The 27,899-nt window shown below is 36.6% G+C and overlaps 1 protein-coding gene and 1 long non-coding RNA gene across 4 annotated transcripts in view; one reads left to right on the top strand and one right to left on the bottom strand.

The window, feature by feature from the left end:
• LOC136376100 (uncharacterized) lies at positions 1-26,831 on the top strand. The gene is made up of 3 exons (XR_010746140.1): positions 1-89; positions 3,460-3,551; positions 26,133-26,831. It is a non-coding gene; the product is annotated as an uncharacterized lncRNA (long non-coding RNA).
• WDR72 (WD repeat domain 72) overlaps positions 6,654-27,899 on the bottom strand; it is a 224,710-nt gene continuing 203,464 nt past the window's right edge. For 2 of the 3 annotated variants that reach the window (XM_066341869.1, XM_066341870.1), the window contains exons 19-20: positions 13,243-13,347; positions 6,654-7,277 (exon numbers count right to left, since the gene is read on the bottom strand). In XM_066341869.1, the coding sequence (XP_066197966.1) occupies positions 7,222-7,277; positions 13,243-13,347 (161 nt within the window). In that variant the 3' untranslated portion in view covers positions 6,654-7,221. Of the gene's footprint in view, positions 7,278-12,744; positions 13,348-27,899 lie in introns of those variants that run through there. The other variant, XM_066341868.1, reaches the window with a different exon arrangement.

Below are 27,899 nucleotides of genomic sequence, written 5' to 3'. Positions count from 1 at the left end.
TGCCTGACACTTACCTGGTCCTGGTGTCCTGAGTCCTGAATCTCTCCTACTTAACCTGTCCTGGGAAGGAACCTCCAGACATCAGCTAGGTGGGGAAACAGGGGTGGGAGTCAAATGTATTAACTCTTTTAAACAGTTTTCCTGTTTCAGTGGCACCTGTATCCCCACTTTTAGAGGTCACAATTGACTCTAATTTCTGAGGCTTAAGGAGCTCTGTAAGACCAGTCAGTTCACTTCTTGCAATTATCCCCTATGGCATTTATTTGCTTTCTAGTTTTTAAATTTTGCTGTTTTTCTTCCTTTTCTCATTCTCTATTTCTTCTGGGGTATATCTTTTATCCCATTGTTTCCATGGAACTTCAGGAGAGAGTGGAGATTAATATGTCTGTAATTTGCCACCTTAATTGAAATCCTCCTAGTCATTGTCATTGTCCTTTTACTTTTTCTCCTCATTCTCCCTTCCCCTCCCTTCCTTTTCCTTCTCCACTCACTCCTCCTCCTTATTCCTAAACAATATATTTTTTCCCACTTAGAGAGAGGGGAAAGTAGGGGACAGAAGCAGAAGCAGAGTTCTTTTGAACATTTTACCAGGATTTATTAAAATAAAAATAAAGATGAGCATCTCTCTTCAGGTGTTTGATGCTGCTGATGCCACAGTCACCTCCCACTTTGGTCCTTTCTTGACTCAGGTTTTCTACTCAGCACATCTATTTTCAGATTTTTGTCCAATAGGAAAACATTTCTAATACCATCCTCAGTGGGAAGGTAGAATTTGATATACACTGCTTTACACACAGTCTCCCAGGAACCCACTGACTCTTTTTTGAGTTACCTCTTTGGAAAGACTTATGTGGTTTGGTTTGGTCTCTTTCATCACACTCATACAGAAACAAACTTTTTAATGTCTTCTGATGATATGAAGATGAATAGAAATCAAGAGAGAAGCTACTCATCACTTTGTAGAACCTTAGATGAACCCCCTCTGATTTGACATAAAACATTCCCAGAGTATTACTTTTTGGTACCCAGAATTAAAACTATTTACTACTTATTATTACTCACTGAGCAGGGGAAAGCCTTGCCCTTAAAACAGAACCTTGAAACTAGTCCTTGATCCTGGGAGTACTTAGTAAACATGAAACATTTTAAAATAAGAAACTTGTATTAAAACAACCTATTTAGCCTGTTTAGGCCAAACTTCTCTTTCCAATCTGAGTGAAAAGTTTGCTCAAGCACTGGCATGCCATTATGGTAGTTTCTAATTAAGATTGTAATCAGGTATTTCTGGTATAAGTAGTGATTTTAATTATTTGTAATACTATATTCAATAATAATAGCACACACATGCGGTGTTTGAGAAGTTAGAATTATTAGTCCCAATGTATAGAGGAGAAAATTGGGGTTCAGGGTGTTATTTAAAACTACTTTTTTTCAATAATTTTTTATTTTTCAATTACAGTTGATATACAATATTATATTAGTTTCAGGTATATGACCCAGTGATTAAGCACTTATATAAATTATAAAGTGATTGATCACCCTGAAAGATTTCATGCCCATCTAACACCATACATAGTAATTACAATATTATTGGCTATGCTGTACACCACCATGACTATTTTGTAACTACCAATATGAACTCCTTAATTCCTTTACCTTTTTAACCCATCCCCAAATCCCTCTCCCATAGGGCAGTCATTAAAATGGTCTCTATATCTGTTTCTGTTCTGCTTGTTCATTTATCTTGTTTTCAGTTAGCACAATGCCCTTTAGTCCACCCATGTTGTTGCAGATGGTAAGTTTTCATTCTTTTTCATGGCTGAATCATATTCTATTATAGATATAAACCACCTCTTTATTCATTCCTCTATTGATACACATTTAAACTGCTTTCTTATCTTGGCCATTATAAATAATACTGCAGTGAACATATGGATAATAGATATGTATTTATTGACATTTTATTGTTCATATTTTTTATCTTTTTTTCTTCTTCTTCTTCTTAAAAAAGACCATTTAACAGTTCTTGTAATACTAGTTTGGCAGTGATAAACTCTTTTAGCTGTTTCTTGTCTGAGAAGCTATCTGTCCTTTCATTCTAAATAGTAGCTTTGCTGAGTAGAGTGGAGTGATCTTGACTGTAGGTCTTTGTGTTTCATTGCTTCCCATCTCTTCTAGCCTGCAAAGTTTCTGTTGAGAAACCAGCTGACAATCTATGGGAGCTTGGTATTTTGGACATCATGACCAAGCCTATTTAAAATGAACATGCTGAATACTCCTTCACAAAGCTGATGTTTGCTATAATATGTCTGAGTCCTAGCAAAATGCTACTTTTGAAGAAAAGCTAACTGCGCATCAATCTCTAATACTAAGGAAGGGGAAACTACATAATTTTGGCTTCCAGGTTTTGTCTCTGCCTCAGTTTGGAGCCATTAGCTTTTTAAGACAGGGTCCCATATTCACCAAATAGCTCAACATCCTTAGTATTAGAGTTCCTGTTTTGTTTGTCTTGTGGCTTCCTTTTTAGGTGTCCTGGGCCTCTCTGAACACAGAACAAAGTTGAAATGCAGTCACCTCTAGTTAAGACAATCATAGAAAATGGCTTCATTTGGAAGACTAAAGGAAAACCAGTCCACGTTTACTAAATACCCTGGCATCTTAGTTGTGTACAAAGAATAAAGGGACAGACTTTTACTCTTTCTTAGGTGGTAGTGGTTTGAAACAGAGTTTTCTTCTTTATTTCATCAGAAAAAGACTTTAGCCTGAGAAATGGTCAAGAAGTAAGATCCTAGTAAGTAAATAAACAGAAACCTAATACTACCAACGTGTACGAGAGCAGAATATGACTTCTGTATTAAGGGACATGATGAATGTTTTCACATTATGGGAACTGCTTTAACACAACCTTAAAATGGTGCTTTAGAGATATGTGAGGACATCGAGAAATCTGTCTCTACACTTTAAACCTTTTCTTTTCCATAAAGACTTTTTTTTTTTTTAACAATATGCTTTGGGCTAGAGCTACAAGAGTGTGAAAGAAAATTTCTAGCCTTGAGTGTTACTGCCACCTACATGGCAGGAAGACTACAAACAAGGCCCGACACCTTTCTGAACAGGGATGAACTGCAATATGTGTTCTATGAAAACTCACTTTAGAAATCCCCAAATTTGTTTCTTTAATTTGAATATCTCAGTGACAATCAAAATGATGGTCTTTGTTATTTTCACTTCACTTCCTGTCTTAAGTTCTTGCAGAAATTGGACCAAATGGTTTTGCTTAGATTGGTGGGAAAGCACTGATATTGTTTTAAATAGAAGCTGATCCAAGGAAACCTTCCTTATCATAAGAAACTATCCTAAGTGTTACTTAATCCCTGTGGCTATGACTGTGTCAGGGAGAGGATGAAAGCTCTTAATGTCACTCTGCTATAGGTTTTTTGTTGTTTGTTTTCTTGGCAGGCTGTAAAATACCGAAGAAAAAAAATGAAATTAAAGAATGTTTCTTCAGTTGAGTACGACTATGAACTGATGTAAATGGAGATGACATAAATGTAAGAATTCTTTTTATATAGATAAGAGAGGTTATTTTGGATAGGAAATGTAGTTGCCACTGCAGAATCAACAGGAAATCTCTTTAAAAGTCTAAAGGAAACTTCTGATATGTCAAGAATATATCATAGACTGTCCTTTTATCTGAGCTGGCATCATCTGAGCTCTGATGCTCAGTCATTGAGGCTGTGCGACAACACCTTCTCCCTAGGAAACACACAGGCAAGATAGAAAAGCCGATTGATGACTTAACTGATAATAGCAATTAAAATAATTGTTAAATGAATAAATGATAGCCTTTGTAAGCATGTACCAACCAGTTATGGCTATTGCATAATGTTATGAATATTGGCATTTTGCAGGCATATGGCTCTTTGCAGACTTAGGCAGTGTTGTACTAAATCTGTACTAATTATTAAAAACCTCGTATCTTTGAGTAAAAAAGAAAAATCACTGCTACCCTTCCAGTTAGTTACTAGTTTGTTGAAGATGGAAAGAATCCCTAAAATGGATGACAGAAAAGCATGCTCTGTGCAATAGAAAAAGGCATGTGGAGAAACAATGTCAAAATAAAGAATACTATATTTCCCCTTGTACACTAACAGAAGCCATTTCAAACATTTTCTGTGGCTTTAGTTGTCACAGGTATAAAAAAACTATTTCTTACCATTTGTATTATTATAATCATGTTCATAATGATGTACTGGTCCGTCTATTTACCTGCAGTATGCTTTCCAAGATAAAGGTGAATTCTCCCCAGATTTAATAAATAGGGTCTAAGACTAGGTGGTGGCAAAAAAAACCCCAAAAAACAAAACAAAACTCCGTGATTAAAATACATATGTTAAATATAGTATTAATGAAAATAAAATCAATGCAAAAAACTCATGATGTCAAAATTTGAAATAAGGATGGGATATGAGAAGTTTGGAATGAGGGAAGAATTGTGGCAGGGCAGGCCGCCCCTGGTACCTGCCCTGCTGATGAAATGAAATGATGCATGCTCCCTTCAAGCAGTTGAGGGTGGATGGGAGTTCCCAGTGCCATGCTCTCACTGGGAAATCTTTTTTATTTCCAATTTATGTATTTTCCATCATGTCACCCGCAGTGTCCTTAGTGATGGAACCAAGCATAGTGATCTGGGAACCACTCACTGTACAAGAAACCAAAAATGGATTACAATGCAATTACACCAAAAAAACTGCCTACTCAAGAAAGTTTTAACTTTCTTGGTTACTGCTGACTTTGAAAGTATTTTAAAATGCTAATTATGTATACATTTACAAAGCAATGACTTTCTTATGATTAGACACAACTTTGGGCACTTCACATGTAAAACACCATTTTGTGGAGAATTCAAAGGGTCTATAGCACTGCTTTTATGTAACTGCATAATCATAATGTTTGCCATATAAAAATTTAAAAACTACACGAATGGTCCAGTCTGTGAAAATAAGACTTTAAAATCCATTGGATTAATGTATTCTGAGCCTTCACTTTAAACACATGGCATAAAACTTAGTTTTTAAAAATTCAATTATTATAATGTGCCCTCTAAAGATCGAAGAAAAACTCTATTTTTGAGTAATGACTCACTTGAGTAATTATAAAAAGTTAAAAAAAAAAACCCAGACATTAGAGAAAAATGTACAAAGAAGGAAATAAAAATTACCTCAAAATACCACCATCTCAATAGAATGTTAATAGTTTGCAAAGTATTTTCTTATCATTTTTCTAATGTGACATGTTCAAAGTAGCATTAACTTACTTTCTGGCATAGCAACAAAATGTTTCAGGCCTCAGGTCACCTCTCTAGTTGTGCGTTTATAATACTATAAAGTTCACCTTATATTTGAAGTGCTTTACAGTGTTCAAATTGCTCTCCATAAACTATCCTGTGGTGTCTTCCCGGGAACCCCCTGGGGGGAGCTCTACACGGATAGGGAGCAAGGTTCTGAGATACAGCGGGTGGACACGTGCCTGGGCACGTAGCAGTGAAACTTCAGCCTTAAACCTCCAACTTTTTCAGATGCTGTTCTTGGAAATATAGCCAGTGTGCAACTCACACGGACAGACTTGCAAATGCGATATGCCTTGGAGGGAAATATATAATCATAAATCTCACCAAGATTATTGTCAAAAAACACACACAAGACAAATTTTAATGAGTTATTTATTGCAATGACAAGGAAGACTACGGATACCAACATATCTGTTCACTAATACAAGTCCTCCTCTTGGGCCATCTAAAAGGACAAACACATAATCAAGTTTTGAGTTTTTAGCTGTAGTTAGGGTTACCTAAACATCGATGTGGTTGATCCAACTAATTGTCTGACAATTGCCATTTCAAGTTCTCCTTACAACAGAAACTACTGAAATGTTGAACATAAGTCATACAAATATCATTTCTAAAGAAACTAGATTTAATAAACAACTTGCACATGGATATTAGGAAATATTTAAATGTGCATCTCTAAAACTCTCACTTTTAGGAATTAAAATTTTAGATAGTTAATGGTGTTGGCCTCCAAAATTCATATTAATAAAATATTTTAATTAACTATGTAATATGAATTATTAATTTTAGCAACTACAAAATGATGCCAAAATTTTTTTAAATTTTCATTTAGTATTGTTAGGATTATGTCAGTTCTAATTTCCTATAGCTAGTGACATCATAAAATATTTATCAAGGTTTCAGTATTGATTTCCTCACACAAAAAGAAATGTTAAATTTGGAAATGGTTTAAACTTATTTTTATTCTTCTTTGAAAAGGGAATAACATACAATATAAATAAGAGCAAATAGATCACTAAGGGTCTTAATAGATGAGCATTTTATATCTGTTTCTATTATATTGCTTTGCATATTTAAGTTTAAAATTTTCTGTCCATTAAGCTTCTTTCTGGGAAAAAGTACTATAAGAGTTTATACTTCATAAGGATCAATTGTGATGTGCTATAAGTAGGATCTTCTTTCCTAATTCACATCTATAGGGCCAACGAGATCAACCTTTAGCTAAAGACATTAGCTTCTATGTTATTAGAAATCTGAATTAACTTAACTTCACAAGATTGGTCCCGATTATACTCTGTTTCACTTATTTGGGCTAATTGAGGACTAAATGGAACTGGCTATTTGTTGACAACATTTCATCCTTAGGGATTAGATTTTCTGCAGGGCAATTGATCTGAATTAAAGCATCTACTAAAACAAAATGTCCTAACCTAACAGATCAAACAAATTTAGTAAGATTTTAGATTAAATACATTGAAACAACATTAAATTTAAAAAATTGTATGTTATATTGTTTAAAAGCAATATGATTTTAATACTGCTTATTATATAACTCAAGAACTGAAAAGATGGAAGAAAATCTAAAACGGTGTTAAATTTATGTCTGCAGGCTGGCATTCCTGTTGCAAATATTAGAATAAAAGTAAGCAACAGGAGTATAGGATGATTTAGATAATGATTTTTTAAAATTAGGTAAATTTGGATATTTTCTATCAGTAATTACTCTTTCAATATACTCTGGCTAAAGTATTAGCAAATCTACTACAAACTAATATCTTGATCAATAACAACATAGCATATATACAATCATAGACGAATGGCATGTTTTGTGTTTCTTAAGTTGTTGAAATTCAATTTCTATGAGATTTCATTTAGCACAATTTGCAGAAGCACATCTTTGCTATCCATGAACGGCGCCTTGGCTCACCTAGAAAGAAAACAGATTATCTTGTGTTATATGATGAAATAAAAAGAAAGGAAGGAAGGAAGGAAGGAAGGAAGGAAGGAAGGAAGGAAGGAAGGAAAGAAGGAAGAAAAAAAGGAGAGAGGACAAGAGGAAGAGAGAGAAGGATAAAAGAAAAGAAGGAATGAGTTAAGAAATAAAAGAAGCTAGGAAGGAAGAAAGGAAAGATAAAAGGAAGAAATTGCCTATAATTTCGGCACTTTTTTTATCCCGAAATAAAATATGTTAATATAATAAAATATTATTATCTTATACACTGGGCCCCAGGTAAATGTAAATATATTTTAATTGCATACATTATTAATATAGGCTGTTTTTAGCATTGCCAAGAAAACTGAAAGTTTTCAACAAGAGGAATTAGGTTTCAAATTAGTAAATTTCCACAAGTTTTAAGGAACTGAATTATTTTTAGAGGAACCCACAAATAAAGATTTAGGGTCAAATATTTAAACATTAGTTGAAATGTGATTGGAATTATAGAATTTAAAAATCCCATTTATTTCTCAGACTACTTGGCTGATTATTATTGTAGTCTAAAAAATATCACTTACTTTAAATTAATTTGATTATCAGACTAAATGGAGCATTGTGGCTTAGTTAACTACTTCTAAACACATTTATATTAATGATGTGACCATGCATATTAACTCCTAGTCCTGCTGGCAAAAACTCAAAAACCTGATTATTTGGTTTAGTTAAACCAATATTCACTATTGTATAATACAGGGGTCCCCAAACTACGGCCCGCGGGCCGCATGCGGTCCCCTGAGGCCATTTATCCGGCCCCCACCGCACTTCCGGAAGGGGCACCTCTTTCATTGGTGGTCAGTGAGAGGAGCATAGTTCCCATTGAAATACTGGTCAGTTTGTTGATTTAAATTTACTTGTTCTTTATTTTAAATATTGTATTTGTTCCCGTTTTGTTTTTTTACTTTAAAATAAAATATGTGCAGTGTGCATAGGGATTTGTTCATAGTTTTTTTATAGTCCGGCCCTCCAGTAGTCTGAGGGACAGTGAACTGGCTCCCTGTGTAAAAAGTTTGGGGACCCCTGGTATAATATATACTATATGTAATAACATAGCCTAGAATTTTACATAATTTAAAAGTTATTAGATTGGTGCTTAATCCTTTGAGTAGTACAAACATTCATGTACGTCCTCACTCAAAGGGTTAACAAAGAACTCTCTACTAAAAAGGTTAAATTCTTCCCATTGGGTAATTTAAATATATATACATATATTGACATTATTAAGCACAATTAGAAAGAGCTTAAATTTGTTCTACTGAAATTGTTCTTACTCCTTCTAGAACATTTTTTAGCAGTAACCATAAGAAGTATGTTCTCGATGGTTATGATTGATGGGCTGCTCACACAGTCCACATTTTTTTTCTGCTTCATGCATCATCATCAACCATCTCCCACACTCCAGCCCTGAATCTGTCCTACTTTCTGTTACCTGATTTTTGCTGGTGATTCATGAGCCAGAATAGTAAAAGAAAAAAACATCCAACCTAGTTTTTCACAATGTAGGATCTCGTGGAAACTGTGAGAAATCTAGTTTTGTTCATCAGATTCATGCAAATGCAATATTGATTGACAATGATATATATAGATCTATACACATAACATGCTATATAAATACCACTAAAATATTCTATTAATGGCAGAATGCATACTGATTATAAATGACTTCAGAATGATGTGAAAATGCTAATCTGAATGCTTTTCCTTTTTGGGGGTACTTTCATCACTACTATTTTCATCTGAAACTGTATTTATGTGTACTGTCTAGAGTGCTAGGAAACAAAATTTCTAATTTTCCAAGCCAATAAGGTGATAAAAGTTCAAGGTCTCTCGTTAGCATTTGGATAAAAATTGTGAATGTCACACTAAATGTTTTATCATCATGAGTGCAAAGATGAAGTGCAAAAATGACTTTATATAAATATTATCTCCTAGAGAATGGGGATTGAGCTCTAATCACTGCATGAAACAGTTAACAAGATGTTAACCAGCAAAGGACTATACTGAACTATTTTTGTGATAGCATCTTTCAGATTCAGAAGGGACCAGGTCTTAAAGAGCCAAAGAAAGCCTAATGGCCCTAAAATCTCAAGAAATGCAGTTGTAAGTTCACGATGCTGTCTCGGTACTTCTATTACTAGACATCAAAGTTATTCCCACAGGTTTCAGGAATGTATAAATGCCAGTGAAGAAGAAAGTAGACTTCACAGAGTCTAAGCCAGAAACTTCAATCTGGGATTCACCTGTGAGGCAAAACTCTTTGCTAATGAATTATTCCAAAGGAAAGACACAGCTGAGGGAGACCTTAACCTACAGACAAGACCTCCAGGTTCACCAGCAGGGTCAGAGTAACAGGAATGCTCTGGTCTGAAGTTGTTTTGCCAACCTTAATGGACTGCCGGCACCCACCTGGGTATACAGCTTGAACCAATAAAGAGATCACAGAGGCCTGATGAAGAAGGTAGCGCGCTCCGAGACCAGGTGAACAACCACTACACCAGGACTCTAACACGTGACCTATATGCACACTCCAGCCCATTTACAAATGGGTCATCCCAGTCCATTCAGTGCAGGAGGGCGGTGAGGTCAATGGAAAAAGAACACTCTACAGATGAAGCTCAAAACCCACTGTATTCGAATATAATCAATTCACAAAGTCAATCTTACTGTTTTATAGAAATTCTAACACTTTGATTTTAATCATGACATTTTAAAACAGTCCATCAATGTTTTAAAAACAACACGTTTTTAAAAAACTGTTTTAGTTTTTCTGTACTCCGATGCCCCTTTGCCCTCTGCATATGCATATGAGTTGGTCTCAGCAATATGAAGCTAAAGGAACTCAAGTAAAATGATATTTAGAGGATTTACTAAGAAAATACTTTATTTAAAAAGAACAAAATATGAGACAATATTCTAAGAATTGTGCTTGAAAGGGGAAAGTGATTTTTTTGTTTTCACTTTCTATATGTTGCTCAAACAACTGGTCTGTTTATTAAAAATGATGCAATAAATATATTAGTTATTTAGAATTGTATAGATAAATCTCATGCAAGGTCACTATCCATTAAAGCCAGAGGACTTGACCACATTCAACTTTGTAACTGGGGGATTTTGCACATACATGAAAATATTAAAAGGAATTTTAAATGAGTGATAATATTCTAGGTAAAAATGGTAAGAATGATGCATTCATGATTTAAATTCACTTCCTTCTATAAAAGAAAAAAACAAATATACTAACGCAATTATAAGCTTAGCTACCAAAGCACCTATATTGGTTTAAAGACACCTTTCTAAAGCTTATCAGTTAAAAACCAAAATTTTACTTTCTCTTCTAATAAAGCCAGTTAAATATACTTTCCAGAGAAATACCTTCTTACATAATACACAGAAGTAACTAAACCCTCAAAGTAATGTTTCTAGTTTTGGAGCCCTTACATTTGAATGAATGACGTGATATTTTGAAGTTAATCTGTGGACATTGAGAAGTAGACAGTCATATTTTCACAGTTCAGGAAAGTCCCTCTGTGCCCCCAATTTCAGATATCTTCCTTATGTTCAGTTTTAAGAATCTAGCCTCTCAAGTGCTCAGACTGGAAAGAGATGCACTTTCATCAAAATCTTTCTTACTAAACAAGCACCTCTGTCAGAAGTGTCTTAATTTCTTATCACAAAATTTTATCCACACGAGAAGCAATAAATAATTCATGTCACTGCCTCTTTGTTGTGTGTCCCTGAACTGCACAGAGCTGGAAGGCTGACAGCTGTGTCAGGACAAGCACCAAAGATCTGACATGACAAGTGACTAACAAGTTTCTTTCAGTTCATAGTGAAGGAAGACAATGGCCCAAAGTGCAGAAAGGAATCCTGAAACAAAATAAAACTGCTTCTTTCTTTTTACCTAAGTGTTTGCTATGAGCTTATTTCCAACCCACAAGCCCTCGTCATTTTATAGGACTGCCCAGCCCCCTTTATTCCTCACACTCACTTGGCCATTTACGCCTGGCCACGGATCAATATGAGAAATTCTTGGAGAAATACGATGTCTCCATGACAACCAAGCCACAAATTCTCAGTGGAAGGCGGTGAGACCAGTAGTGAACTCTCCAGAGGTTTCTAGGCCTATAAGGCAAGATGTCTTAAAATGCAGGAATGGACAGAGGAAAAAGCCAGAGTAATTTGTTCTTTATTACCAATGTAATGATGTCCGATGTATAGAACAGTACTCACTCTGTAAGTTAAGATTCTTTATCAGCACCTATATTTTCTAATTAATCTTTCTGCTTTGATATATCCTTTTGTTAATATCAATCAGACAGACTATGTTATATTTGAATCACACTACATTCAGTTCTATTTGTATTGACGTATGATGTAAACATATGATGGAATGGTATAAAGAGGATCTATTCTTGCCAAAACAATGAACACTTAGGTAAAGACAGGACTCATGGATTGAACTGCCTGACAAATAGTTCAAAACTGATCATTAAGACAGTTTATAACCTTGGTCAAAATTAGGTAATTTGGATCAAAACAGAAACTAATTTTAAATTAATTTTTTTTTAGAAATTTAAGGCTACCAATATCCTCTCCCTTTTAGGGTGGGGCTGATCTACATTTGTCTTTCAGATGTTATGGCAGGAAATGGGTTTAATGCGCTGATTAAACATTTCTGTCATTGCTAAAGATGTCATTTCTCAGTTCCACGGGAAAGCAGAAGTGTGGTTGGGACAGGCCCGCGACAGCAGTCCATCTTTTGAGGAATCTCAGTGTAGTGCAGGCGACTGAAATACAATGCCATCGCCACTGGGCCTATTGGGGTTCCAAGATGACTTAGGGGACCTGACATAGATTGCAGGCTGCACCTTTCACTGAAAATTAAATCTCAGTAGCTCTCCTCAGGGAAGGATCAGGGGACTGTTTGCAGCTGCCCCCTGTCAGCAAAGGCTACAAGATTTGGAAATCTCTTAACTAAGCTGACAGGCCACAGAGAGGATGAATCAAAAATCTGATACATGGATCAGCACACAAAGATGTGAGAGGGGAGAGGGTGCATAGCAGCCAGAGAAAATAGGAAAGGAAAATGTTTAGTAGGGGAAGATCATTAACTCTTTCATTCATGATAATAAGGCACCTTTTAGTACCTGACAGCACTGTAGTGATCCAAGAATGCCATTCAACTTTCACAAGATTTTTTTTTCTTTTTAATTAGTTAGTTGTTAAGACTAGGCATGGTTCAAAACACAACAAAAACAGAAACAAATATCTATGCTTAAATGTTCCTGGCCATATTTTTTCAGTGCATTTCTGTCTATTTTCTTAGAAAGAAAATACAAACACAAGTAACTTGGACATTGGGTAAATTTATAGTGTGAGGAAGGGTTATTATTTCTTTTGTTGTTGTTTTTTCTAAACAGCTGACAACATCCATTAGTGCATTACTGTTATGCCAAAATCCTCCCATCCCAGTTAGAGCTCTGTTTGTATTTAGAAAGGTAAATAGATTGTAACGATGACAACTGGCATCTCTTTTCTCTCTAAGTCTCCATTTCCTCTAGATCCCATTATTTGAAATATTTAAAATATTGCCTTTTCTTCAGTTTCCAATCTCTGCCTCTATTAACCAGTTTAGCCTAAAATTGATGATAATGAACTAATAGTGTCAGCTTCCCTTTTCAGTCATAAAGCCTTTGTACTTCCTCCAACTGAATTCTTGATGAAAGAGGAAAAGATAACAGCTCCACACTGTGACCCCTGGAGGTGACCATTAATTTGACAGAGCAGCTGCTAAGAGAAAACAGCATTACAATGTCCTCTCTCCCCACCCCCTTCCAAAGACCCCAAAGCTGTGTCAAATTTATCATTTTATACTTGGCTATTTTTAAATGGCTTTCACCTGGACTCTCAGACTCTTTCACGACACATCTGTCAGGCATGTCCTCGGTGTCTTGGAAGTTTGCCGAGTTTGAGTTGCTGTCATGCTTGACCAGACTGGCTGAAGCTATTAAAGAGAGAGAGAGAGAGAGAGAGAGAGAGAGAGAGAGAGAGAGAAAAGAAAGAGTGATGAAAAAGTAGTAATAAACACCATTAAAACATTTCCTTCCAGTTCCACAGCTATTTCCAGGGACACACAATGTAAACACAAACAATAAATTGAAATAAAATGTATTTGTTAAGTATGTATTGGCAGGCATATAATTAGTTGAAAAATCTATAGATGGGACTTTATCTTAGAAGAAAAATAAGTTCAATGGCATCAGCTTAAAAGCTACAAAGTAACAAAGTGATCCCTTCAAAGTAGAAATCGTATTTTTAATGCATAAATCTAAAACAATATAGTCAATTAACGGTAGCAGGCCACAGAGAGAACACCAGGCTAGTCAATTAGAGAGACCAGTGTGACACTGGTCCAAGGTTCCTTTTGTCGCACAAATCACAGCAGATAAACACTTCTCATGCATTTTGGTTCTCTTTCATCAAATCAAAAATTATGGTACCAACTATCTAAACAAAGCCCTATAAAAATAAATTATAAGATAGAGAATAAATACACTTCAAATAAAGAAGGCTGGTATTTTCAATGGTGGATCTCCAGAAAACTTGTCATGAGATATTATTTTCTGAGTAGGAACTATGAACAGAAACAGAAGCGATCACAGGAATCTAAATTTTTCCTAGAAGCACATTACAACCACTAGCTCTGTTAGAGAAAACATAGACTCGAGTTTCCACATTTTTTTCCACAAGTTGTAATACTTTGTCTAAATTAGCTCCATAAGTAACATAGCTTCATATTACATTTGTTCAAGGAATCACTTCTCAGGAAAAGTAGACATTGTCTTCATGAAGAAAACCCAGTGAATAACAAAACAAAGCAGGGCTGCAACCAAAGAGATTGTCATACTTTCTTGTGTGAAGCCAAACAATATAAATAAATATGTGTGTTAGTGACTACATTGGCATTTTATCTCTCAAAAATTGCTGTCATCTCAGGTCTTTATAACACACACGACATGTTACTTATAAGTTGTAAATGAAATAAAGAATATATATTTTTATAAGTCATACAGGAAATAGTATGTTTGTTGGCACAGGGGACCAGACCAGGACAGTGTTCCTAAACCTCCTTTCAAAGATGAGAGAGCACATGCAGAGGTTGAACCCGTGTGACTTCACACATTGCATGCCTGATGAAGGGAAGCGGCTTTCGTAGGGCTCTCAGCTCTCACCCTCTCCGTTTTGTTCTCATAGTGTGTGCACATCACTGGCGATCAGAACCTGGGGCTCACATATGCACACTTCAAAGAGGACTAGTAACATACTCTGGTCCAAATATTCTCTTCAAACAGTCGCACCAATCCTCTCAGAACAGATAGCACTCTGCTCTGTGGAAGCGCGAGCAGAAGAGTTTGGATTCACTCATCTCTGAATCATTCTTTGGAAATGAAATATGAAAAAAAAACATATGAAATCTGGTTTTAAATAAACAAACCCAATTTTTCATGTTGTACATTTGAATTTTCAGAAAAACATATGAAAATAGGTACCCTGTCTGTTTTATTCACCTCAGTATGCCCTGGGCCACAGAAGGTCCTCTTGAAGGATTTGTGGAATGAATGAATGAAGAAACGAAGAAAGCAGAAGTATCATGCTAGATGTCCTCCCGATCTGAGAGGATGTGTGCTTTGAACTATCGTCAGCTGATCCGTCGGTGTCCTGTTTGGCACACTTTGATGAAAGATGCTTATTTACAAAATGGTGGTATGAGTTAGCCTGTGACTTGAAAGGAGAGACACGACACATATGGCCTAAGTAGTTACTGGTGTAGCTGCCTTTAATTTAATGTTTCTCACTTTAGATCATACTTACAGATTACTTATGAATCCAGAGGTTGTAGTAAAATGTTTCAGTGGGATAATTAAATGCACCAAAATTATATAATATTGTGACACCGGTCAAGATTTCTTGGTCTGTTTTAATAATTTTTTTAATCTCTGTATATCTTGTTAATTTTCTGAAATATTTATAGTGTTATTTATAATAGAGAATTAATCATATAGTGAAATTTATTACCAATAGCCAATGATGTAGAACCGGTGTTTATTTGGGTAAATGCATTGCACTCATCTCATATGTTATTCTTTCATCATTTAAAATATTCACTTATTCATTTATTCCCATTCACTTATTCATTCTTCCAACAAGACTGTGTTCTAGACAGAAGGGCCCCCAAACGGAAGAGAGCATGGTATTAGAACAACAAAGTAAATATCTGCAACCACTGTTAGGGGCAATAAGGTGGCCTGGGATGAACTGACATCCTACACCCCTCAAGAAAGCCGGAAAGTTAGCTGTAGCTTTTAGTGGCATGATCCTCTTTAAACTCACAAGAATGGGAGCCATGCAGCTATTTTTGTCTTCACCTCTGATGTTGAGGGGTGTGGCCTGTTTGGGGGTAGGGGAGTGAAGAGGGTAATTCTTCAGGTATTTTGCCTAATTATTTATGTTAACTTTCAAACTTGATATGGTACAGAAGTTGTCATTTTTACTGGGTAGTTTATAGAGTATCCAATTAAATTTACTGCAAAAGAAGTAACTGCATTCTGTCAATTGGGAAAACAGGCATTTGAAAGGTTAATTACTGCCATTCTACTTTTTTTTCTTTCTTTTCTTTTCTTTCTTTTTTTATTTTTTTTGATAGGTGTATCTTTATGATTGTTCTTTTGGGTGTTTCCTGTGATGTTTCATCATTAAACTCTGACATGATGTGTGGCCGAGGCTTCTCTAATGAATCATTTCAAAAATGATGAAATCAATAAATATTGATTTAGTACTTATTATGGGTAGAGCTCTGTGCTAGACCATGTGAGGCGTAAAAAAATGAAGGCACTTTTTATGTGCCCTCATACAACTTGTGATCTAGTTGAGGTATAAATAAGAGTAACCAGTAGGAGCATTAGAGAGACTATTTCAAGAGTGACGTGGTTTTTAGGAATCCAGAGGTAATTCCCCTGTAAGAGGGTAGTCCAAAAGAGAAATTTTAAAAAATTGTTAGCCCAGTGGGAGCTCATTCAGGCAAAAGAAAAAGTTGTAGACCTGACCAGAGATACCCAAAGAAATACATTAGCTTAGTGCACAAATGTATTGGTAAACAGAATGTTGCTGCCTACTTTTGTATGTATTTTTAATGAATTCTCCTTACACATCTCTTTGAGCTTTTTTTGATTTGCTGTTGTGGCTAATTCTTCTCACCTGTAGAACTTAGTTATAGACAGGTTTTTTCCTAGCCTTAAATAGTCAATAATTTGATCTTTACTGATGGTGGGCCCATTTATCACAGTAAGTTGTCCTTTCACTATACATATTGACTTTTATTTATCAATACCAAAGTCCATTTGTAGCTCATCACTAAAGTTCTTGGATCTTTTCAGTAGTATTTGAAGATGCATTTTAGAGCTTGGCAAAGAGATACTTTTTACATCAATATAGTGCAAATGGTTACTAGGCTCATCTTTAACTTAAAATCAACTGTCTCTGTAATGGATTCTGAAATAATCTGCTTTTGGGGGGCGAGGGACAAAAAAACTCCCACAAAACTCTTCTTGACAGTTCTACTGCTGAAAGATGTAAGGCTCATCCATTTACTCAACACACACCTAAAATATTGACAATTGAAAGGCCAATGTTCTAAATATCTTTGTAATATATTTGGTAGCTAGATAGAGGGAGAAGTCCATGTACTCTGTATGGATGTGTTTGACTCTGGTGTGTGTTTAGTAAATATAATGCTTCTAGATTCTAAACAAATGAATGGTTCAGCTACAGACAACATGAAATCACTAATTTTTAAACTGCATTTAAGAATACCTAGAGAGGCCCTGGCCGGTTAGCTCAGTGGCAGAGTGTCGGTCTGGCATGTGGGAGTCCCGGGTTTGATTCCCAGCCAGGGCACACAGGAGAAGCACCCATCTGCTTCTCCACCCCTCCCCTTCTCCTTCCTCTCTGTCTCTCTCTTCCCCTCCCGCAGCCGAGGCTCCATTGGAGCAAAGTTTGCCCAGACACTGAGGATGGCTCTGTGGCCTCTGCCTCAGGCGCTAGAATGGCTCTAATTGAGGCAGAACGACGCCCCAGATGGGCAGAGCATCACCCCCTGGTGGGCATGCCAGGTGGATCCCGGTCGAGCGCATGTGGGAGTCTGTCTGACTGCCTCCCCATTTCCAACTTCAGAAAAATACAAAAACAAAAACAGAATACCTAGAGAGGAAACCAGAAGATTGCATGACAGACTGTAGAGGAAAATTTACTATAAAAAGAATGTGATGATAGGATTATCAGTAGTGATACTTCTTCCCTCTCTCTATCTCTATTTTGGTTTTGATTAACCTCTAAAAATTCCCTCTTTCCTTTTCACATCACTTGCTTAGATGGTGTTAACTTTTAAAGTGGCTAGGCCTAGCAGCAAACAACTCCAAACAATATAACCTCACCCCCAAAAGAGGATGACCACTGACAAAAATCTCCATCTTCTTCCACAATAGCAACTTGTTCTTCCCAGCAGGCCAGTATGTAGTATATATAGAGCCCTTGTTAAAAATCCATATCCTTCACAGTGTGAGTAAAATCTGCAGTCCAAATAACGTTTTCAATACAATGACTTATGTATGATTTAAAAATAGATCCCATCCATCATATGTATGGACTTTTTGGAAGTATTATAGGTATTGATAAAAAAATCATTAATAAAAACATAACAGTTTGAAATATTGGTCAACTAAACAGAACAAATCACTGCAGTAGCAGATAAAACTCAGAGAAAAATATCTTAATCACATCTTAAAAATAACGTAGAGTTTGCAGAGGTCAGGAACGGCTGACTAAAAAACTGCTCAGGTTTGTGGAATGAGTAATGAAAAAAAAGTCAGAATCCAGAGTTCAAATCTACTAGCTCTGTATGGTGACCAAGAGGATGACTTCCCCATCTTAAGGAGTCAGCATGAAATCAACTAAAGAAAAATCTTTCCAGAGGCTTACAAGGAATAAACAAAAAACCCTATATTAAATTCAAGTAGAAGTAAATACTAATGCAATACTCACAGATTACAAAAGACTGCAATATTTTTAAAATTAGATGGAGGTATAAGCAGTGAAAAGGTTAAGTGGAAACAACAAATTTGTAAACAAAGTGGATATCATCTGAACAGAACTCCAATTCAGTTTACAAAGAGATTCTCTCTGGACAGATGTCTTATCAGGAAAACATATCTAGCTAAAGAGCTATGTACATACTACCCTTACTTTCAATATCTCTACTGAAATAATCAAGCTATAGGACCTCGATTCTATTTGAATAGCAATAGCTACATCCTGCATCAGACCTCAGTCTTACACTGTCTTCAGCAGGCTAGAAAATGGGGGGAAATTCAGTCAGGCCTAGGGTATATAGCTCAAACCTACCCAGACACACCCCCCCCAAATCTATTATTAATGTCAATAGTCTACATAATAAGGGAGACTCTATCTGCCTTATTTGTGAACGGAAAATAGATAAAATTTCTCATTATATAGTACCCAAATATATGTATTAAGTAAAACAAAAATGAATATCAATAATTTTTATAGATATAAACTGAGTTCCCTGCGGCGGCGGTAATGGGGGTGGAGTGTTCTGGAAAAGAGCTCAATTAACAGGACTCAGAAAATCTGTATTTTATTCCACCTCTACTCCTAACAGTGCAACCTTGAGCATGTCATTTCACTCTCCTGGAATTTTTTTTTAATAAAATGAACATTTTGACTCCTTGACATCTTCGGACTCTGGGACTCGAATGGTCTGCCAGTTTAATTTCCAATACCAACCAACCACTGAATATATCACTGAACAGAATACTAGGAGCATAAGTGGCTACTACACTAGCCTTGTAAATAATGAGGACTTTTGGGGCCTTTTCTGAATTAAGTAAGATTGTTATTTTCCTATTAGTGGTGATGTCTAATCTGACTGAGGGACAGAGGAAATCAGGGAGCTTCAGAGAGATGGATGGGTAGCCAGGGTGAGGCAGTCCTACGAAAAGACGGCCAAGAAAGAACTGTGGCCATAGTATGGTTACTCCTGAGAACTAACAATGGGTGCAGAGAAAACCATCCATTATATGTTTACTAATGGTGCAAAAAAAAAAAAAAAATCTTTAACACCAAACCTTACCTTTCTTAGAGTCACATTTATGCTATCAATTCCTTTAAACAATCTCTCTCTTCATCAACCAATTTGGCAAATACAAACTTCAGTACTAAATAAATTATCCTAAACTAAGTTAATCAGGTCCATGCAATAACTGCAAGAAATACAATTGCGGCCCTGGCCAGTTGGCTCAGCGGTAGAGCGTCGGCCTGGCGTGCAGGAGTCCCGGGTTCGATTCCCTGCCAAAGCACACAGGAGAGGTGCCCATTTGCTTCTCCACCCCTCTCCCTCTCCTTCCTCTCTGTCTCTCTCTTCCCCTCCCACAGCGAGGCTCCATTGGAGCAAAGATGGCCCGGGCACTGGGGATGGCTCTGTGGCCTCTGCCTCAGGCACTAGAATGGCTCTGGATGCAACAGAGCAACGCCCTAGAGGGGCAAAGCATCGCCCCCTGGTGGGCATGCTGGGTGGATCCCGGTCGGGCGCATGCGGGAGTCTGTCTGACTGCCTCCCTGTTTCCAGCTTCGGAAAAATGAAAAAAAAAAAAAAAGGAAATACAATTGCAGTGGACAAGCCCTGGCCTGGATGTTAGACAGCCTGGGTTAGGTTAGGCTGCACATGCCAAAGACTCCTCCAAGGACAAGCTCTATTGTGGCTTCAGGGCTCCAGGCATGAAGAAGTTCTCAATTACTGTTTGTGAATGAAGGGACAGGTTTCTGGAGAGGTGTGGTGTTCCTGTGGAATTGTATTTTCCTCCAGTCAAATCTCTTAAAAGGAGAATCAGTGGAATCTCAACTCTTTCTATTCCTTTTATATGTAAGGACAGAGCCCGTGAAGTCATTTGTCTTAGTCAAGTCTGGCATGAAAACCAACTCTAATCAAATTATTTAAACTCTCAGACTGAAGCAGACTATTGAGGCGTATTGAATGGAGATGGAGAGTATGACAAAGGAAATGTGTAAGTTGAGAAGTAGGAAGGAAGAATAATAGGAATGATACAACTCTTTCTCCTCTATCTGTTGCATTTCCTCACCCCCGCCCCCAAAAGGGTAATTTTCAGAGTCACCGAGAGGTTTGCTTGACTTACTGTATGAGCTCTCTTAGAGTACCATTTCCTTGTCAAGCAGTGCTCTAAGGAGAGGTGAGGAGTAGATGAGCACCTCCCCCTTAAAGATCAAATCAGAATAATTTACCCTACTTTAGTCCATGAGCATCTTCCCACAACATTAGTCCTTGAATTTATTTTCTGTAAATTCAGAGCAGAACAAACTCAGGAACACGTTACTTATATCATTTTTATACTTATCTATAATTTGGTAGAGAATTTCTACACACAGAAAATAAACTGGTTAAGTCAGCAAGCTCAATCCCTGCTATCTATTTTAAGCCATAGAGGTAAATATTCAAGACAAAGGAACTCCAGAACATCTTATCTGAAAGGACCCCTTCATTACTAAAAGGAAGTATAGGTGAGGAATGAGTTCTAATAATGTACAGAAATTAACTCCCATATTTTTCATGCAGTTCAGGTTTTTGGCAAAAGTCATTTGACTTTTCTCATAAGGGCCAAGTCCTGTGGTAAATACAGAAATGCATTAATTTCGCTCTTCAGAGGGTTCAAGAAATTAAAAGCCAGGAACAGATTCCAAAGAAGAAAACAAATAGATCCTCACATATTGATAAATTGAGCAATAGTCAGTAAAGGAAGAATCCTGAGAAAAATTTATAGTAAACTTCACAGCTAGCATTTGAAAATGTAGAAGAAAGTCAGGAAAACAAAAGAGATCCTTCAACCCAAAGAACATCAAGATAGCATTGAGATTAGAGATAAAGATGATTTATATATGAACGTAAGATTAGGAATCACAGCATAGGACAATTTAAACCACAGTGAAGGCTAGAGTTAACCATAAGAAAAAACACCAGAAACATTTTTTCTCTTGAATCAGAGGGAACAGAAACTGTCATATGGCACTACCACTGGAATTTATTAAGAGCAGCAACTTTTCCATAGGCTGGACCTCCAATGACACCATCAGTGTGGGGAGAATGGTTGGCAGGCAGTGTCAAATTCCCAGCTGATAGCTCGTTCTATCTCAGGGGAAAACCTTTGTCTTAGATGGTTAGTCAAGTGTCAGAGCTCTTTTATCTGCTAGACAGGAAATGGAAAATAAGAAAATCAAATTATCCAGACGACGCCTTCGTTTTCTAGTTCTTTGTCAACATGAAGAAGGATGCAAGGAAGGGAAGGTCTCAGTTACCCCATTTTGTAATGTTAGCCTCGATTACTCTGAATGTGATTTATTTTCATTTGAATAACATTAAAATGGTATGTTAGTTGTTCTTGAAAACTTGATGAAATTGAATGGAAGACATGCTTGGATGTTGATAACATGATTTCCCACTGCAGTATAATGCAGTCCGCAGCAAACATCACTCTTTCATAGTCCACGTCCAATGCATGTATTCGTGCCAGACACAGAATACATGGGTGGCCTGTTGGAATTGATTGCTTATTATGGTCATGCATATAAAATGCAGCCACACATTTGAAAGTACTAGTTTTGCTGGGGGATAAATAATCCTCAAATCCTTAAGCTGTGTCACTGAATAACAGTGTTTATACTAATAACACTAAGAGATGGTTGCCCAAATATAGAAATGACTTTGATAAGACGTAGAAACTCTCAGCTGGATACTAGACAAGCCAGTGGCATCTGTAAAAAAAAAAAAGATAAGTAAAATACAGCGAAAGTAAGCAAAGTTTTAAAGAGCAAGCTTGATGTGTATAAAGGGAAATTAACAAGTGTAATCTAATGAGACTTTCTAAAAACTAGGCTCAATCCAAAAGATATGTTGTAATTAGAAAACTGAGAAATAGAAAACAGAAGGTAAGAGACAGACATTCTTAGATAAGACAGTATAAAGTAGTGTGCTAGATTAGCATAAAATACTCCTCTTAATAAATTTTTACAAATCTTTTGAGAGAATACATGGCAAAATCTCCAGGATACAAAAGAACATTAGGTTTCTTGAATTGTGAAATATTAGATTGATTTGATTAACAACAGAAATAATGCTTAGCCTGAATCAGTGGGAATATATGTTCTATAAACATTTCACTGTATAGCAAATCCTGGAAAATATTAAAAAAATGATCAAAGTAAATGTAACAAGAATGTGGCTCTTAGCCACCATTTGCTATGACTTAAGGACATTAGTTAGTCAATGCAAAAATGTAGGCAAGTTGTTAACAGAACACTGGCACTTTAAGGAAATGCTCAACACAATAAACCAACATTGAGTTCAGAAGCTTCTGTGCCTGGAACCCTGCCAGTGATTGTAGCCAATACAGGATACAATGAAATTTAAGAGGCCAACTAAAGGTCTATACAGTATCAGAATATCTCAAGAAGAAGTTAGAAGACCAAGACTTCAGCAAGCGAAGACTGTGATTGATATTTGTAAAATTGCCAAGATGTTATATATACCTATAACTGCCATTTTCTAATCTATAATGCTTCCAATTCCTCAAGATTACTCTCACCCTATTTTCCATTACCAGAGTCATTGCTACATTTTAATAGCCTGATAAGGCATGTCTTTCTCTCCAGTAATTCTTTAAACAGAGACAAGTCATATCCCTAAAACCAAGGCTTAATCATATACTCTGTATTTAGAAAAACCTAAAATCACTTTTGTCAGCAATAAGGGATTCTGGAGCTATGGAATTAAGGGCCTTTCATGATACAGTCTTGAGTCACATCTAGAAATTTCTCACTGGATGCCTCCCACCTCCCCATCTTAGACTCTGATAAAATAAACTATACTGGACAACATTGCTCATCGTGCCCTAGATATTCTGTTTATTTTCCACATTGGTGCTTTTGTGAAGATCCCATTTTCATACATCCTGTCTCACCTCAATCTCCAGTTCTCTGCTTGCCAAAATACTCCTAACTCAAGATTCAGCTCAACTGCCATCTTTTCCTGAAGTCTTCATTAACTTACTAGTTAGCATTAAATGTTCTTCCCTCTTCTGTGTTTCTTAGCACTTTATTTGGCCTGTGTTATTCTCCTTACCCCATTCTTTTGTTCTTGTGTCTATTTATTGGACTACATTAATAAAGAAGAAAAATGTTTTAGGCAGATCTTGAAATTTTGAGGATGATATCACGAGGACAACTTTACTTCTCTATGATGGAACCTCTAATACTGCAATCAGAAGATTGAGCTGGAAGATCATGAGCCTGACCCAGTGTGGCAAATTCTGTCATCCATAGCTTGTCTCAGACTCTTGGAAATTCATAGACAGTGTGCTTGTTCCACAAACATGAGTTTCATGCTCATGAGGTAGCTTCCTAATGGATGAGACAGAAATGGCTAGGGAAGTCAACTTTCTCTGAACTGGATGAGACTATGTAGATATTGGGTGAACCATGCAGAGCAAGATTGCTAGCCAGATCAACTTATCATTTCCACAGCACTCACTTTTCCTCCTTTCAAATAATTTTGTAAAATAAAATAAGCGCTGGTGAGGATGTGAAGAAAAGGGATCCCTCCTGCACTACTGGTGGGAATGCAGACTGGTGCAGCCACTGTGGAAAACAGAATGCAGATTCCTCAAAAAATCAAAAATGGAACTGTCTTTTGACTCAGTTATCCCACTTTTAGGAATATACCTAAGAACACCATAGAACTGTTCCAAAAGGGGAAATGCACACCCATTTTTATGGCAGCATTGTTTACAATAGCGAAGATCTGGAAACAGCCCAAGTGTCCGTCAGTGGACGAGTGGATTAAAAAGCTTTGGTACATATATACTATGGAATACTACTCAGCCATAAGAAATGATGACATCGGATCATTTACAATAACATGGATGGACCTTGATAACATCATACGGAGTGAAATAAGTAAATCAGAAAAAACTAAGAACTATATGAATCCATACATAGATGAGACATAAAAATGAGACTCAGAGACATGGACAAGAATGTCATGGTAATGGGGGGGGGGGGTTCAAGGAGAGGGAGGGGTCGCAGGGAGGGGAGGGGCACAAAGAAAACCAGATAGAAGGTGACAGAAGACAATTTAACTTTGGGTGAGGGGTATGCAACATAATCAAATGTCAAAATAATCTGGAGATGTTGTCTCTGAACATATGTATCCTGATTTATCAATGTCACCCAATAAAAATTAATAACCCCCCCAAAAGTTTTCCCAACATAAAAAAAAAAAAAAAGAAAAAAAAAATAATTTTGTAAAATAAGAGTCATACTTTGTAAAATATTATACCTATGCTGTACAGCAGAAGGGAAAATTCACTGATTTTACTCTCTTTTCCTTCCCCTCATAAATCATAAAGTTAAACTTACCCTAGGGATTTCATTCCTCTGAACTCAATGTACACGCATAAAACAAATTTTGTTCTCACAGGACATCCCATTTTTGTTTCATTAGTTCAGGGAAAGGGTCACTCAATTTTTAAAGCATTTGGTTTGATCTTTGCTATGATTCATGCCATCTAACATCCATAGACACACTATATACTGAAATGTACTACATATATAAAATGTGTCTCTACAGACTCTGTAATAGTTGGATCTTCACATAAAGTGTGCAAAAGCTACCTTACAGATGCATGAGTTTCAGAAAGAAAACCAGAAAAAGAAAACACTTATTTTGTTGAATAAACAATTTTTGCTTTGCCCAAATTCTTATTTCAAGATAAACTTTTTTAAAAAAGTTTATTTAGTGAGAAAAGGGGAGGCAGAGGCTCCCACGTGCATCATGACCAGGATCCACCTGGCAAGGCCACTAGGGGGTGATGCTCTGCCCATCTGGGGTCCTTGCTCCATTGCAACCAAAGCCATTTTTTAGTGCCTGAGGCAGAAGCCATGGAGCCATCCTCAGCGCCTGGGGCTAACTCACTCCAATTGAGGCATGGTTGAAGAAGGGGAGTAGAAGAGAGAGAGAAGCGAAAGGGGGAGGGATGGAGAAGCAGATGGGCACTTCTCCTGTGTGCCCTGATCGGGAATTGAACCCAGGACATCCACACGCTGGGTTGGTGCTCTACCCCTGAGACAACTGGCCAAAGCACTTTTTTTTTTGAAAGGCAAAATAGTTCCATGAAGATGGGGATGAAAATTTTACCAAATATGAGGCCTACCTTTATTTTCATTCTGTTTGATATATTTTTATTCTATGCTCAATCATCTCACTAATATTTAATTCTTCATAGAGAAAGGAGATTAAAAATGTATAATAAAGGAACAAAGAAATAAAGATAATACTGAGGAACAATTTTTTTTTCATTTTCTGTTGCATGAGGATTTAGAACTGTTACTATATGTTCCTGCATCCCTGATTCCAAATCTGAAATCCGTTTTTTGGTGCATGCTCTAGTTTTTATGCATGTTTAATTTCTTTTTGTTACAGTTAATGGCATGCATTGGTTTTTAAATTGGAGTTAAAGGGCAACGACTCTTGGATTGAACATAACCACAAGGCAATTAATGTTTTACAAACATCACTTTTACATAATTGTAGTTATTTTTAAATGTAAAAAATTATTATCTGATAAAAACACCCCCTTATTTTGTTTTAAGATTGAATCATGGCTTCTTCAAGTAGGCATAAATGTAAGAATAGTCCTGACACCTTCTGTTATAGATGTGGCTGTTACACACTTCAACGTCAAAGGCACAATATTTCATCATTTGTGACACGTGCATAAATTGCCTATTTTCAAGTTTCCCTTGGCGATCAAGACAAGAATTGGGCTCCTCATATTGTGTGTCATAATTGTGAGGAAATGCTTCATGACTGGACAAAAGGAAAACACAAAGGAATGTCTTTTGGTATTCCCATGGTTTGGCGTGAACCTAAGGACCACAGCAGTGACTGTTATTTCTGTCTGACCCATACAAAGGGCATCGGCAAGAAAAAACGGCATAAGATCGCATATCCTAATATTTCTTCAGCAATACAACCTATCCCACACTCTGAGACACTCCTGGTTCCAGTTTTCAATGGTTTTATTTCTCCTAAGGACGAAGAAAGTGAACATGGTGATCAAGTGTATTTTGATAACATGCTTGAGGAAATGGTTGTAGAATCTGAAGGGTCTTCTTCTGATGCCAAGCAGTCATTAACCCCTCAGAAGTTTAGCCAACCTGAATTGAATGACTTAGTAAGAGATTTGGGCCTACCAAAGAAAGGAGCTGAGTTATTAGCCTCCAGGCTTCAAGAAAAAAGTGTACTTCACTGGTCAGCTAAAGTATCCTATTTCAGGAAGCATGAACAAATTTTTGCGGACTTTTTTTCCTAAGACAAACACTTTGTTTACTATCATGATATAGTAGTCTTCTCAGCCAGCTAGGTATTACCACTTACAGTCCAACTGAATGGTGGCTATTTCTTGACAACTCTAAATGAAGTCTGTAATGTGTTCTCCTACACAATGGTAATGTTTATGCAGAGGTTCCAATTGATTACTCAACTCATCTGCGAGAAGATTATAATGACATAAAAATTGCCTCAACTTTCTAAAGTATGAAGAGCATAACTGGATCATTTGTGTGGATCTTAAAATGGTAAATTTCCTGCTAGGACAACAGAGAGGTTTCACGAAGTATCCTTGCTTTCTGTGTTTGTGGGACAGCCGAGCTCGGGAGAAACACTGGACACAGAAGAAGTGGCTGAAACGTGAAGCTCTGGAAGTAGGGATGCAAAATATTATGAATGAATCTGTAGTTAATAGAGACAGAATCATTTTTTCCCTCACTTCACATATCAAACTTGGCTTAATGAAGCAGTTTGTTCAGGTTTTGAATAGAGAAAGTGAATGCTTTCAACATATTATTTCTGCTTTTCCTGCTTTGTCTTTCAAGAAGATAAAAGCAGGTGTATTCAATGGACCTCAAATTCGAACCTTCATACGTGATGAAGAATTTGCCGGGAAGATGAATAAGGAGGAGAAAGCAGCATGGCAGTCTTTTGTGGCAGTTACCAAGAACTTCCTTGGCAACAAAAAAGCAGAAAACTATGAACTTCTGGTTCAAAGGATGCTGTTGGCTTTCCGCGACACTGGATGTAACATGAGCGTTAAGATTCACTTCCTGAACAGTCACCTTGATAAGTTTCCCGAAAATCTTGGAGCTGTTAGTGATGAGAAAATTACTTCTGGAGCATCAAACGAAATTGTCCTCAACAAGTACACAAACGCAAGAGCTACAAATGCAAATTTTTGCATGAATAGAATTTAAATAAATTTTGCACAAATTTTATGATTAAAATAGTGTTTTAATATGTTCTATTTTGAAATTGTAGACAAATTCTGATGCAATCATATCTTTTAGTGTATTAGTGTATTT

Source organism: Saccopteryx leptura, chromosome 6 (genome assembly GCF_036850995.1).
Source record: "Saccopteryx leptura isolate mSacLep1 chromosome 6, mSacLep1_pri_phased_curated, whole genome shotgun sequence".
In the NCBI taxonomy this organism is placed as follows: domain Eukaryota; kingdom Metazoa; phylum Chordata; class Mammalia; order Chiroptera; family Emballonuridae; genus Saccopteryx; species Saccopteryx leptura.
The sequence above is the reverse complement of the archived record's forward strand: the minus strand, read 5'-3'. Positions and strand labels throughout refer to the sequence as shown.